This window comes from Sebastes fasciatus, chromosome 6, assembly GCF_043250625.1.
Source record: "Sebastes fasciatus isolate fSebFas1 chromosome 6, fSebFas1.pri, whole genome shotgun sequence".
Classification (NCBI taxonomy): Eukaryota; Metazoa; Chordata; class Actinopteri; order Perciformes; family Sebastidae; genus Sebastes; species Sebastes fasciatus.
Window position 1 is genome coordinate 21995401 of NC_133800.1, and position 14758 is coordinate 22010158.

The 14758-nt window shown below is 45.6% G+C and overlaps 1 protein-coding gene across 1 annotated transcript in view; it reads left to right on the forward strand.

Annotated features, from left to right (window-relative positions):
- The window catches only part of adgra2 (adhesion G protein-coupled receptor A2), a 40619-nt gene extending 27416 nt beyond the window's left edge, over positions 1-13203 (forward strand). The window contains 17 exon segments of the mRNA XM_074638392.1: positions 4195-4266; positions 5235-5306; positions 5404-5475; positions 5885-6048; positions 6552-6765; positions 6957-7121; positions 7202-7400; positions 7493-7642; positions 7722-7883; positions 8128-8328; positions 8465-8654; positions 9313-9521; positions 9616-9743; positions 9826-9949; positions 10032-10177; positions 10910-10999; positions 11155-13203. Of these exon segments, the coding sequence (XP_074494493.1) occupies positions 4195-4266; positions 5235-5306; positions 5404-5475; positions 5885-6048; positions 6552-6765; positions 6957-7121; positions 7202-7400; positions 7493-7642; positions 7722-7883; positions 8128-8328; positions 8465-8654; positions 9313-9521; positions 9616-9743; positions 9826-9949; positions 10032-10177; positions 10910-10999; positions 11155-12574 (3778 nt within the window). The 3' untranslated portion in view covers positions 12575-13203.
- The last annotated feature ends 1555 nt before the right edge of the window (positions 13204-14758 follow it).

The following is a 14758-nucleotide window of genomic DNA, read 5'->3' on the forward strand; positions in this document are numbered from 1 at the left end:
AATTAAAGTATAGAAATCTGCCCCGTAATGTCTTTCCATTAATAATTCCAGGAACAGGAAATTCTTGATTCCAGTCGGGCGATAATGAGTGGCCATTCCCTGGCTTCAGTCATTTTCCCAGCTCCCTCCGGGGCCGGGGCCTAAACAATGTCAGTGGAGCACTCCAGTCCCTGCTGCTGTGCTCCTGATAATGGAGCACTCCACGTCTGGAGCGCTTTACAGCCCATGTCTTCATTATTACCCTCTCGCTGCCCTTACAAGCACGTCGCTCCTCTCCAGCCTGCTGCATGGGGCCCAGGTGCTCATCCCATCTACCCACAGAGAAATGACTCTCCAGAATGGCAGAGGACCAGCCCCATTGATCAGGAGGAGTTTGTGGAGGGGGGGGTTAAAAAAAAGACATTCTTAATGGCAGCCGCTGGTTTTAGGCCCAGCGGCAGCAGACAATGGTCCGTTCTGGGCTGGGAGTGAGCTTGAGATCTGTCGCAACCCCATCACACAGGCCGCATGTGGCGAAGCGGATAAAGTGCTGCACTCCCAAGGTTACAAAGCATAACTCTCAAAGGGGAATAATGACGTGTCAACACCAATCATGTAGCTTTTTGAAGAAGTCCATTCTGCTACTGAAGATAATGAAAAAGTAACCGCGACGCGTTGCGACTTCTAACCTTTTTAACTATGATATTTTCATGCTCAGCAAGCGTGAGGCTTTGAAGTCTCTGCTATTATCCTCTCGCTTGGTGACAGCTGTTGTCATCGGCGTCGAGGCCGCCGAGCTGTGAAGTTGTTGTCAGGGAGGGCGCAGGCTACTTCAGAGGGCACACAGACGAGTCATCGCCTGAGTATGAGGCCTGCTGGAGCTACCGTACTGTAGCTTTGAGATAAATCTGGAAATAAATCTGAGAGGGTGGGCAAGTGGCGAGGGGCTGCAGCACAGATTTAGCCTGGATTAAGGTGTGGGGTTTAAAGCGCCTGGCTAGTGCTTCAAGTCCTGTTGACTCTGGTGAGCTCCTCCACATTCCCCAGCTTGGTGATAAGAGAGTGTATCAGAAGTAGTGGACTGCTGATACTCTTCAGGCCAGAGCACACACAGCGCTGTGACCTCTCGAGCCGGGTATAAAGGAGCAGACTGGAGGAAATGCAGATGTTTGATGTGTGTTTTTCTATTGCTAGTTGATGGCTTGTTTTATCACATTGGGCAAAAGGTGTATCTTCAGAAAGCTTGAGGTGCTTATAAACTACACACTGTCAGTGTCATGGGCCAATGTGTGGCTCTCAGTGTCTGTATCATTAGCATAAAATCTCTGCGGCTCAGTGATGGTCATGCATGTATGCTTTAGATCAGAGAACTTTTTGTGGCCAGGGACCCCTTAATGGGGGGAACATTTTCCAAGGACCCCTCTTAATCGTAACATCGATAGTACTTGTGTAGTGTCATGTACAATATACATCAAGGTCAGTGTTACACATTGAAAGCATGTGTGTGTTTGTGTGAGTGTGAACAGGACAGACAGGGAGGGAGAGACGGTCATCAGAGAGAGGAAATAGTGGGCAGTGCCTCGTCTTTCATCGCCGCACTAATGAGCCCCGGGACACACAGGCTGGAAACAGCAGCATTGTTCTCTGGTCAACAAATCCTATACAGCTACTGACACGCAGAAATACATGAACATTCAGAGCGGGACGCATATAGGAACACAAAGATTACCATGTACATTGTGACAGGCCCACACACACATACTGGAGAGTGTTCTAGTTCTCTGTCAAACACACATTTGATTTGATTGGTGAAGTTTATTTAGTACCAAGCAATTCTTTTTGTCAGAATCATAGAGGTGGAAACGTCTCCACCTTTTTAAAAAGCTGTGAAGTGACAAGTTGGCGTGCACTCAAAGAGCTGGGCTGAGCTGTACGAGGCTTTGAGACAAACACAGACCTCAGCCATTTGGTCCGAGGCCAGGTAGCCTTTGCTCCATCATTATAACCTGTCTCTATAATCCAGATAAGAGCGATGGCTCAGCGAGAGCGTGGACCAACAGCGAAACCCCTGATCTCTGACTCCATCCCAGCCATGCCATACCGCACTGTCTAATTTTTTACTGGAAGCTATTTTCTAAAACAGTTTTCCTGCCCCAGTTTGATCAAAATAGCTCATCTCTTGGAGAGCGGACAAGACAATGGTTAAGAGATGCCTGAGGTTGTACATGGTGTGAGGCAGCGTGGTCGAGAACAGCGGCGACAGATAATCTTGGTGGAAAAAAAAGGACCAGAAAGTCCCATGAGGTCTTGCCTACCGCAGTGGCTTCTAGCGTAGAAGTGAATTAGACAAAAATGCAGCCACAGCGTTGATGGTTTTGAGCTCCTGGAAGGAAATCCTCTTCTGCGAGCGGTTCTATGGGAGCAGGCATTTTTCATGCTGCAGCAACACAGATCGCATTCCAACCCACATCGGCCTTGTCCTGCCGATAGCCATCCGTCTCCTGACCTGCTTTTAACCTCGCTATTCCCACCTGGGCAATAAAAAACGTCTCGTATTCAAAGTCTAATGCAGGTTAGCTGATGGAGAGGGCATCTGGCTGAAGAGTTAAACACATGGGCGTGGGTGCGGAATGGGAAGAGGGTGGAGAAAAGTGCAGCGGATAGTATGAAATTAGATCTTCAAAGGAAGTTTAAGGAATTAATATTTATGGTTTTCAATGGCCAACTTTATCACAAGAGGAGTCATTTTTGAAACAAGCAGAAAAATGAGTAGCAGTTTTCAGATTCCACTATTATTTTATTTGGTCAAGTATAGGACGAGATTTCCTATAGGTGTGCAGAAATGCCCTGCGGTGTCCTACTGGAGGAGCCAGGTTTAGGAAATGTGTTGCTTCATTTTAAACTTAAAAGGTGCTCTTTACGATATCCAGAGCATTAATATATGTTACGTTCCCCTCCGTTTAAGGTCCAGGGAATGGAGGGAGTAACAAAATTAATTTTGTAAACCCAGGAATGAGAGAGGCTGGTAACACGATTGTGTGAAAATAATCATAAAATGTATTAACAAAAAGTATGGTCACAAAAATGTACAAAAACCAAATGAAAACTGCTCTAACAGAAAACGGGAGGTAAATACACAACTAAATAATAATGGCCGTAACCAATAATAAAACAGTCAAATTAAAGCTACTGCTTAACAAATGCAGCGACCAACAACCCAGAAGTACTTAACTTAAATCTACTGCTCCACAGAGACAGCGAACAATCAGGTGCTAAACAAGTTAACACTACTTTCTAACAATATAGCACTAAACAATTAGCAATAAACCACTGTCGACTCCGACACACCCGTCAACCACTGACGTAACACACAGTCTCTGATACTGCATATTTGGAACTGGGCAACTTTCTCCTCCATTCTCCTGCCTCTTTTAAACTCTCCGCCTTGATTACTGATCAGCTGCAGCTGTGTGCTTCCACGACTGCAGCTGCACAGGGGAGGAGGCCGGCACCTGAGGAGACAGAGAATAGGGCACAGAAACACAATATACATGCAACAAAGCAAGGCATGTAACAATATAGCGTCAAACAACAATTAGCTAAGTAAAGATTTAGAGGAGTAATGTCTACCTGAGCAGAGAATGAAGTCGCTCTCCCTCTGTGTGTGTGTTGTAATCCAAGCTTCTCCGTGCTTTGTTGACATGGCCGGCCACACGTGCTAGTAGTGGCATGTTCGTGCATGTGAGCGCGACACACTGGAGGTTACAGCTGATAACACTGTCCCGAACAACGGCGCCGTTGCGAAAGCGTAAAGAAGCCTTCTCTTGAAGTCTCGGAGTTAAGGGAATAGTTCAACATTTCGGCAAATATCTTAATTCGAGAAAGAGTTTGATGAGAAGATCAATACCACTCTCTTTATAGCCAGCAGCCTGTCTTTGCATTGCAAAGTAACTGGATATTGTGGTCATTCACTTGTAGATTGTGTATTTGGATGCTTGTAACAATGTTTGTGAACATTGAAAAATAAATTTTAATCTCAATAAGACTTTTACCTGGTTAAATAAAGGATATATATAAAGGATATATAAGGATATACAGTCATCTAACTGTTGGCAAGAGGAAGCAAACAAGTCATCTATCAACAATGTTAGAACTATTCATTTAAGATATATTATAGCATTTTCTCATCGACCTGATAATGTTCTCTCTCCTCAGGGACCTCAAGCACAACTTAATCAGCACCATCACGCCCGGAGCCTTCCAGGGCCTGTCTGAGCTTCGGAAACTGTAAGTAGACATTAACATGATTCACATTCCTTCAGGTTCAAGGCAGCAAACATATTAACAGAAAACATAAATGCAGACATTGACATTTTGAATTCAATTGTTTGGTATGAGACCAATGAAAGGACGCAGCATTCACAGAAAGAGACAGGACCCCACGTATCCCCTCACAGCAGATAGTGTTATGGCAGCTCATGGCAGATGTCATGTGTTATATTGAGCTCCTGGTGTTAGTGTGACAATAAAGGGCTTCCTTCACTAAGTGTTTTCTGCCGATCCTTCTGCGATGTCATCTCTGGTGCCGCTCTCCCACCACCGTGGAAACCTCAGGGCCATGACCATTCTCCTCACACGTCATTGGATGTGACAGGGCGGCTGTTTGCAGCAACTCATCGTGTCTTTTCTTTGGACACCGAAGGTCTGGTTGTGGCGTGGGTCGTAGCTGGTCGTCTGTGCTGCGCCGCGTGACTCCCCTTCCCCTCCTCCCCCTACTTGTGTTTTCCCTGCAAGGTCTGGGGCTTCTCAAAACAAACAGGGCGAGATAACACATGCTCTGGACGGCTCTCTGCTGGGTAGTGTCAGAGGTGCAACAGAGCAGATCCCTCTCTGGCTGCAGCTATACATCACACTCAGAGGTGGACGGCAGAACAGGGGCCCTGCTTTTACCCCATCAGTGATAAAACCTTTACTGGAGCAGAGATAAGGGAAAGTGGCAGGGACTGTGGGCATGCTTATTTACATGTTTAACATTCTAAGCTTCCTTGTAGTGGAAATCCCTATATATTTTATTATAAACAAGACCAGGAAGGAGGTCCTGCACAGCTTTACCTGTATGTCGGATATGAAGTGTGTGATCTGATATCACAAAAACAACACAGGCATTGAAAGAGTCAAGATATCACAATCTGTGACAATTCCTCCCCCTGATTCAAAAATAACTGACACATTCCTTTGTCTTTCCACACTTTCAGCGACCTATCCAACAACCGCATTGGCTGCCTGACTGGAGACATGTTCCAGGGGTTGACTAATCTCACTAAACTGTAAGAGACAGATAAACTGGTCCCATAAAAATATTGTGCTTTTCTGCTTTTTTGGGAAGCAATGGTGTTAACTTTTTCATTTCTTGTGTGCTGCTAGGAACCTCTCTGGCAACATCATATCCACCATGGATCCAGGAGTGTTTCAGGAACTGCCGTCCCTCAAGCTAGTGTGAGTGTTAGACACTGTAACCACAACAAATTCACTCTCACAGCATACCATTCCATAAATGAATAAAACAATACAAGACAAAAATAGTTTATTTTCAGTTAATATTTATTTAGCCTAGGGTTTGCTTTAACGACGACTTCAAGTCTGCAGATAAGCTCAAATAAGCAATGAAGATCTATTTGACACGTAGTTATTTGAATTTGTTATTATTCGTCTATGTATTATTTGTAGATGAAAAACATGTGAACCTAGTCAACCATAAATCCGAAGATTAGTGAATATACGGTACCGCCAGTTCTTGCATAATACAGTCAATTAATTTCAGAGTGAAAAAAACAAAACTGTGTTATGTAACAGATATAGTGTTGGGGTAGATGTAATTCAACATGACCATCACTTCTCTCTCCAGGAACTTCAACTCTGACTACCTGTCATGTGACTGCGGCTTGCGTTGGGTCCCGGGATTCTTTCGAGGCAGTTCGGCCCGGCTGGGGGACGAGACCCTGTGTGCCTACCCCAGGAGCCTGAAGGGAAAGCCCCTGCGTGGACTGAGGGAAAGTCAGCTGAGCTGTGGTGAGCGCCTGGCTAGAATGAGGCATATGAATGAGGCGGTTCACCGCTTTGTTTCAGAGAACATCAGCTCAGGAATGACAACGACAGTGCACTCATAATATCATCTCAGAATTTTTTAAGGATTGCTGCACCAAAAAGGGGCTGAAAGAGATCTATCCCAGCAGCTCTGAAGGGACGTATTTCTGAAACTATCAGTGAGCCGTGTTGACAACTAATCCTGTGGGCTGCATTTACGAATTGCTGCTGTCTGCATCCAATCTGCTCCAGAACGGCAGACTCGTAATGGCTTCTGTGGAAACATTTAGCTGAGGTTGAGGGTAATGAGAGAGCAGCAGAAATAATTCAGAGTGATGTGTAACGGTCGTATCTGCATCTTTTCCCACCATGTCTTGTCAAGTATTTGTTTTAAAGCACTGACCAGAAGTGGCAACTGTGAATTTCGTTGTATTTAATACAATGACGATAAAGCTTTCTATTCTATTCTAATCTATGTTGTCGCTCAGACGGCCCTCTGGAGCTGCACACCCTGTCGCTGCTGCCGTCCCAACGCCAGGTGGTCTTCAAAGGCGATCGGCTGCCCTTCCATTGCACCGCCGCCTTAGTGGACAAGATCACCACCTTGCACTGGCGTCACAACGGTCACCTGGTGACCTCTGACCCAGACATGGGTGTCCAGCTGGAGAGCAGCGCGCTGCACGACTGCACCTTCATCACCAGGTACAGAAACTTTAGTTACTCAGGCAATCTGACTGCTATCCTCTAAAAAGATGCTGTCTAAATTCAAATGTTTATAACCTTTTTGAATGGTCTGATAAACTTAAAGATGAATATTTAACCAGTTCAGACACACATTGAAGCATGTGGCGATAATGTGTTATAACGAGCTGTCTCTATCCCTCTTTATCCAGCGAGCTTATTCTATTCAACGTACATGTGGAGGCCAGGGGAGAGTGGGAGTGTGTGGTTTCTACCGGGCGGGGCAACTCGTCTCGCAGTGTTGAAATAGTGGTGCTGGAGAACAGCGCCTCCTTCTGTCCTGAGGATAAAGTTGTCAACAACCGTGGAGAGTTCAGGTCAGTTACTGTTACAGTGATTTATTATTACATACCTAAAGATTCAGCCGTCTCACTCTTCTCTGGTTCTTAATCCCCAGGTGGCCTAGGACTCTGGCAGGCATCACCTCACATCAGTACTGCCTGCAGCTACGCTACCCCTCCCTGACTGTGGAGGGAGGTATCGAGCAGAAAAAAGCCTCTCGATACTGCGACCGCTCTGGAAACTGGCAGGAGGGTGACTATTCAGACTGTCACTACACTAATGGCATCACCCGTGTCCTGCACACCTTCATCCTGGTCAGTAGTTCTTAGGTTTACTACAATACATGCTTCTTGTTCACTAAATATTGGATTTCGTTTCATGACATCACCCTATTTATGCTTCACAGCGGCCCATCAACGCGTCCAATGCCGTCACTGTGGCGCATCAGGTGCGTACGTACACCCTGGAGGCTGCCGGCTTCACGGACTCTGTCGATGTGTTGTATGTGGCGCAAATGATGGAGAAGTTCATGGATTATGTCAGACAGCTGCGAGAGGTGAGAACGATTTAATTGCACATTTACAATTACACTATTACTATCCCTTTAATGTAAAATGTCTGCGTGTGTGTTCCAGTTGTCAGAGGTGTTGGTGGAGATGGGCAGTAACCTGATGCAAGTGGACGACCAGATCCTCGCTCTCGCCCAGAGAGAGAAGAAAGCCTGCAGCTCCATAGTCTACTCTCTAGAGACGCTGGCCTGGCCTCAGCTGCACGGTCATGCTCAGGACTTCTCCATGGTAGGGACCATCATCCTAGTTTTGTAACTTTTTTTTTTTTATTTCATCACAAGCTTTTTTAACAGAGCAAGTGGAGCCTCTAGAAATTCCCACTGGATATATTTATAGTTCATTATGACAACAGGAAATACATGCATGTGTAGTTTATGAAATTTGGGAGTAATAAGTTATATTTTCATGACAATTTTGATGACAATACATGGACACAATCTTTACCATTTAGATTTGATTTTGATACGTGCAGGTGTCGAGGAACATTGTGATGGAGGCCCACTTCATTCGACCAGCCCACTTCACTGGAATAACCTGCACTGCGTATCAGCGCCGCGAGGTCTTAACGGGCAGCCCGGGAATGGAAAAGTCAGAGTCCGCTCACGAGCAGCAGCTCCGTTTTCGCTGCAGCACCGGCTCCCATAACACCTCCCTCAACAATTTTCCCCTAAAGGTGAGGCGTGAGCAGCCCTTCTGTTACTACATACTATGCCATCAGTAACCTGTTGTATCTACATTCACAGTTATCAAGGTGTACTGGTGGATTTCGGCATTAAATACAAAATTTGCGTGTGTTTTTTTTCCTCCAGAACTCAATAGCCCTGGCCTCCGTGACTCTCCCGGCCACTCTGTTTCCTCCTGATGCTCCCGCAGACTGTAAGCTGCAGTTTGTAGCCTTCAGAACCGGCAGCTTTTTCCCTCTGTCTGGGAACTCAAGCAACGCCGGGGAACACTCTCGCCGACGTAGCGTCAACACTCCTGTCATCTTTGTTGGACTAGGTGAGGAACCCTCTCAGCCTATTTAGTGATACTGCCTTTGTTTTCTCACATTTAAAGGCAAAGTGCACCCTAAAATACAGTTTGAAAGACACATACTGTAGCATTTCTTGACATTTTGTTAATGTTATTCTTGTAGATGGCAGAGTATGATATGATATGTTAAAATATTTCAATTGCTGTGACATTGTAGCATAATTTCTAAACAAAAGATCAGCTATCTATAACATCCACAATAAGGTCTTGGGGTCAAACAAACACCCAACATTTTGGATTGATTTTCAAATATTTGAATCTAGAGAGAAATCTATTGAGAAGAAGAAGCAGAAAGCCACTTTCTCTACCAACAGCAGCACTAGTTGTATTTTTGCAAATGATGGAATTTACTTCTATACTATCTGAGCTACTAGACCTGACAAACCACTCACTTTTTCTTGACATTGATAATCTTTACTATCATTTTAGCTCTTTCCACCTACATATAGAAAGCACAGTTAGTCCCAGTCGGATGTTGAGAGTCACTCGTCAAGCAATACAAAAGAACGTGAGACAAGCTGAGGGAGCACACAGTAGAATGGGCATCACAAACTGACTCATATCAAACAATAGAAAAGTATCCGTGACCGAGTCCTCAGTTTAATTTCCTCCCTTTCTGTGACAGACGGCTGCAGCATGTGGAACCACTCGGAGCCCATCTGGGTGTCGCTCCGCCACTTGTCCCCCGGTACTGATGCTGTGGCAGCCCAGTGGAGCCTGAGGGCTTTGGAGAAACCGGGAAGCTGGAGCCATGAGGGCTGTCGGCTGGTCCACAGTGACAGCAGCACCTCAACAATGCGCTGCTCTATTCTCAGCAACTATGCTGTGCTGCAGGTGAGATAACCTTGAGTATTTAATTCATCACCCATCCAGGATCAGTGAGGCTTTCATTTGACCTGTGTGTGAATTTTCTTCTTTTTTTTTCTAGGAGGTGCCTGACTTCCCCAACTCCACACCCATCTCTGTAAGGGTGCTCCACCCTGTGGTCTATGCCTGTACTGCAGTGCTCCTCCTTTGCCTCTTCACCATCATCATCACACACATACTACACCACAGGTACTACAGTGTATGTGCATGAACAGACTTCTCGCTGCTATTTGCGTCTTTTGCTGATTATTTTTGCTCCGTGCCCCTACAGTTCTATTCACATATCAAGAAAAAGCTGGCACACGTTACTGAACACCTGCTTCCACATCGCCATGACGACAGCCATCTACGCAGGAGGCATAAGCCTGACCAGCTACCCGGTGGTCTGTCAAGGAGTAAGTAATGAATTTACACAGTCGTTTTGTTTTGATTAGTGTGTAAGCCTGATGTCTTACCCGACTGTGACATGTGCGACAGGTGGGCATCGCCCTGCACTACTCCTCGCTGTCGACCCTGCTGTGGATCGGAGTCAGTGCCAGGGTCATCTACAAAGAGACTGTGTGGAGAATGCCGCGGCAGCCGGAGGGAGAGCCTGCTCCACCTACTCAGCGACCTATGCTCAGGTCAGCAAGCAAGCTCACCTTCACCCACTTCCTGTACTGTGAGATTGTTGTTTGCTGTGAATACAGGTTATGTTTTAGACAGACACGGGAGTTCTTCTGCATGGCCACCCAAACTGTGCACCGTCAAAGTGGGTCATTGTGCCCGACAACCAAAGTCCCTCTGTTTTTGAGGAAACCTTGGAGGGACATAATAAGAGTATTGCTATAAGGCACAAAAAAGCTATAAGCCTATATGAGCTGAGGGTTGGGGAGGGGAGGAATGTATGAAACCAACATAACAGAAGCAGAGGGGGGTCGTCATAAATCTGAGCAGGGTGATTCAGGGGGTGCACTGTCTTTCCAAATATTCCCTTCTTTCTCCTTCCCTTGCCCCTGTGATCCTGAAGCTGCGATCATACACTGACCTCGCTGACCCTCCCGCCACCCCTTTTGTTGCCCACTCAGCCACGAGGGATTGGGCCGCAATAAATCAGAGACTTCTGGAGCCTATACTGACCCTCGTAACACTCTGCCCACTATGAGGGTGAAGGATCACACAGCTCTGCTCAGATTATAGACAGCCAGAGAGGCATAAAAACTGAAAAAAGGAAAATGACACCGACACGCATACTTTAAAAACATCGTTGCAGCCAAAGGTCATTCAGCATCCTGTCGCACAAACAAGAACTGCTCTTTATTTCTCAAACTGCAGCTGGGAGCTTTTGTTTGATATGTTTTTCTGTGTTATTCAAGGTTCTATTTGATAGCTGGTGGAGTTCCTCTTATCATTTGTGGGATCACTGCAGCTGTCAATGTCAACAACTACGGCGACAACAGCCCTTAGTAAGAGCTTCTCTTTTCATCTTTGAGCCATTTGGCCCGTCACTTTGTGTTGTTTTTTTTGGTGCTGAAACAAATAAATCTGTGTGATATGTCGAACACACAGACGTGTCCTTGTTTCGCACTGACCCTCCTGACTTCTTCTCTGCCTCTTGCAGCTGCTGGCTGGTGTGGCGCCCCAGTCTGGGGTCTTTCTTTGTCCCTGCTGGCCTGGTGGTGTTGGTGACCTGGATCTATTTCCTGTGCACTGTGTTTCGCCTGAGGCACCGTGTGGCCAAAGAATGCACAGGAACCACCCTGTCCTCTCCTGTGACGGAGAGCCAGCCCGCGCTGGCAGGAAGCACCAGCCTCCTCTCCACAGACTCAGCGGTGGGACCTATAAACCCTGTCGCGGTGCCAGAGGACCAGTACTCGCTGAAGACACAGTTCTTGGTGCTGGTGGCAACCCACTTCCTGTTTGTGGTTCTGTGGTGTTGTGGAGCCATGGCGATGTGGCTGACGGGGCACACTAGCTTGTTGTTTAGCTGTCTCTATGGGATGGCTGCCACGGTTCTGGGGGTGTTTCTGGTGGTGCACCACTGCTTTCGACGTCTGGACGTGCAAGCCTCGTGGCTGGCATGTTGCCCGGGCTACCGCCGCTCCCATCCTATGTCTACTTACACGCACACCTGCACTACTGGGAGTGGAGTGCAGACCTCTGAGCAGGGATCACAGCTTTTCATTAACTGCCATCCACCGGGTGAATCTCATAACTCCTCATCAGCTCGGTCATCATCCACGCCAAGTGGAATCAGCAGCGTGGGTCCCGGGCCCTGCAAGCTCACCAACCTGTTACAGGTGGCACAAGACAATCCAAACAACACCTCACGTGCCCCTGTGGGCAACCACACCAGCACCAGTACTGACAACACCACCAAGCCAACAAACAATGTTCTGCCCATCATTAACTCTGCAGCCCCAGTGCATCCCCAGAGAAGGAAAGTGAGTAGCAGAACTAAACAAGGAAGCAGCCAGTATCACCATCGGGGTGAGGGCAGAGGTCACTATCGTCTCAAAGCTCTAAGGACTGCTGGAGGTGGGGGCAGCCTGGGAGCTTTAGGACCCACAGGTTTAGAGAACCTCAGTACTTCACACGTGGTTAACAAACAGGCCACGAGTGAGAACGGCAGCATCCACCACAGCCTTTCAGAGAACCAGGCCAGCCCGCTCACCAACGGGAAGCGCATTGGGGAGTCGTTGGCGACCAGCCCCTCAGAGGGAAGCGACGGGGGCAGCAGCGGGAGTCGCAAACCCTTCCCCCTGCTGCCTTCCGTGGCCAGCAGAGCGGCTATGCACGGCGCTCAGAGACGATGCGCCAGCAAAGACAATCTGAAACTGGCTGCAGCTGTGGAGCGAGACACCAAGCGCTGCTCCTACCCTTTGAACAGCGTCACCACCACTGTGCCCGGGGCCGCCGCCCCAAATGGCACCCTCAAAAACTCAGTGCTGGAGCTGGAGCAGGACATGAGCGGCACGGACCAATCCCAGAGCTCCGTCGGAATGAAGAGTGGTTTGTGGAAAAGTGAAACCACAGTGTAACCTATACTTATATGTGAACTTCTATGCATGACCTTAATGGACTAAAATGATTGGGTTATGTTTTAATGGTCTCTTGATTATAATAATTATATAATTTAAGATATGAAATCATGAGGCATCCAGGACCCTAAACTGGTACTTTTTGCCTCTGTAGCATTGTAAGAGTTTGCTGTGAAATGGTAAAAAAAAAAATAATAAGGCAGGTTTTTTATTGTCATTTTCAAACATAAGATACTCATTTATTTTATTCATTTCACACACAAAAAAAAAGTACAAGATATCTCTGAAATTGGCATATGATGTTGATTTTGGATGTCTAATGAAAGCTTTACTGTTTTAGTTGTGATTTTTCTATGCATATCAACTATAGCATGAAATGGAACACACGATGGTCCATTTCCAAAGTACAGCTACATGCATTTAATCTGTGGACAACCTTTCACCTTTGTATGCTTCAAGTAATTGTTTGCGTGTGCTCATGTATGCTTTTGTATGTTCCGTGTGAGTGTGTGTATGTGTGTGTGGGTGTGTGTGTATGTATGCACATACATTAGGAGAGTAATTGCATGACTGTGGCTGTACAGAATCTCTGAGTGAATTAAAAAAAAAAGCTATGCGAGACTTTTGAATATATGATAAAAGTGTTTCATTTTTATTTCTATGCTCCCACCAGCACTGACAGAGCTCTCCTTTTCTATTCAGAAAGAATAAAAACCAGGGGGAAAAACAATTGGCTTCCTTCTACCCAGTCACTTTATTCCATTTTCATTTCCAACAGAAGTCATTTTCTGGTTCTAATGCAGGAATGACTGCCCCCTCCTGGGTGGCAGAGAAACTTTTCAGTCATTGTCAGGGATCTGAAATGTGTTAGCATTACAAATCGGGCAAATCTCACAGGTTTTGCAATGACAAACTTGTCCAACTCATGCTGACATAACCGTAATCCTTCACACTATAATTCTAGAGGTGTTGGAACTAAAAATGTCTCAAAGGATTATCCACAAAACACTTTTCACGCATCAGAGGCCTGACCAAAAAAACATCACAGCATGCATAAGCTTTCTGAATAAATTCAATCAGAATGTTGCCTTCACTTTTGAGATAAAAATGCCTAAGCCGTACTTCTGCTTTTTAGTCAGTGATACACAATTCAGGAAATTACATTATCAGGAAATAGTGTTTCTATATGCAGCTCATTGTCACTGCTTTTTCCTATTGTTCTTCAGGAGGAAGTCTTCATGAAATCCAGAGAATCGCATACTGACTGTTTTTTGTTGTTGTTAGAGGTGTTAATATGGTCAGTCTGTTGTGCATATATTCTGTGTGCAATGTGAGCTTTTTTTGATCAGCCCCGAGTAGGATGTACTCAGGATGTAAAACATGAATCATCTATTCCATCCATGTGACCGTGACTCACCTCTCATGGAAAACAAATATAAACATTAAGATAGATAGATCATGTTCAGGTACTTCATGCAGCTGGTGTCATTAAAGTCATCTCTGTGCACACCTTCTTTCATTGCCACGGCTTCAGTTATAGCTCTAATCTTCGCCCTCTGTATCAGTATCTATGATTTTGCTAATAATTCCGGGTTAAAAGATGTATGCAAGACAAACCAAATGTTTATCTAAACATTAAAATACACTTTAAAAATACTAATGATTAAATTTAAAAGTTTTTTTTGTAATGTGTGCTAAAATGCCTGCTGTGTTGCTGAAGAATAGAGCGACTGTCAATCACACTCACATTTCTAATTATAGCTGCATGTTATTCTACTGAAACATTCAATCCGTGGAGTGTAGGCTACTTCTTCACATTACACAAGCCTACAAGAACCCATGAAAATGTGGTGATGTGAAATATTATTGTCTTAACTTCAGCCCCAGTCATGATCAACTATTAAAGGAATATTGCTTGAAATCAATTTGCACAGATAAAGTCGTGGATACTAAGATGTTAGTGAGCGATAAAAGATAAAGAGATTTCATCCTGCTCTGTTCTGGATGTCTCAGCACATTCATAGCTTCACAATTAGGCCATCTGACATTAATTTCATCAGTCCCTCCCTGAACATGCTGTTCCTTGAGCTTCTGCAAGCAAACAACACTATCATATTAGCAGTTCTGGTGCACCAAAACATTCCTCTTAATAAGGAAAAGGACGTTTTTATAAGATAAGATGAA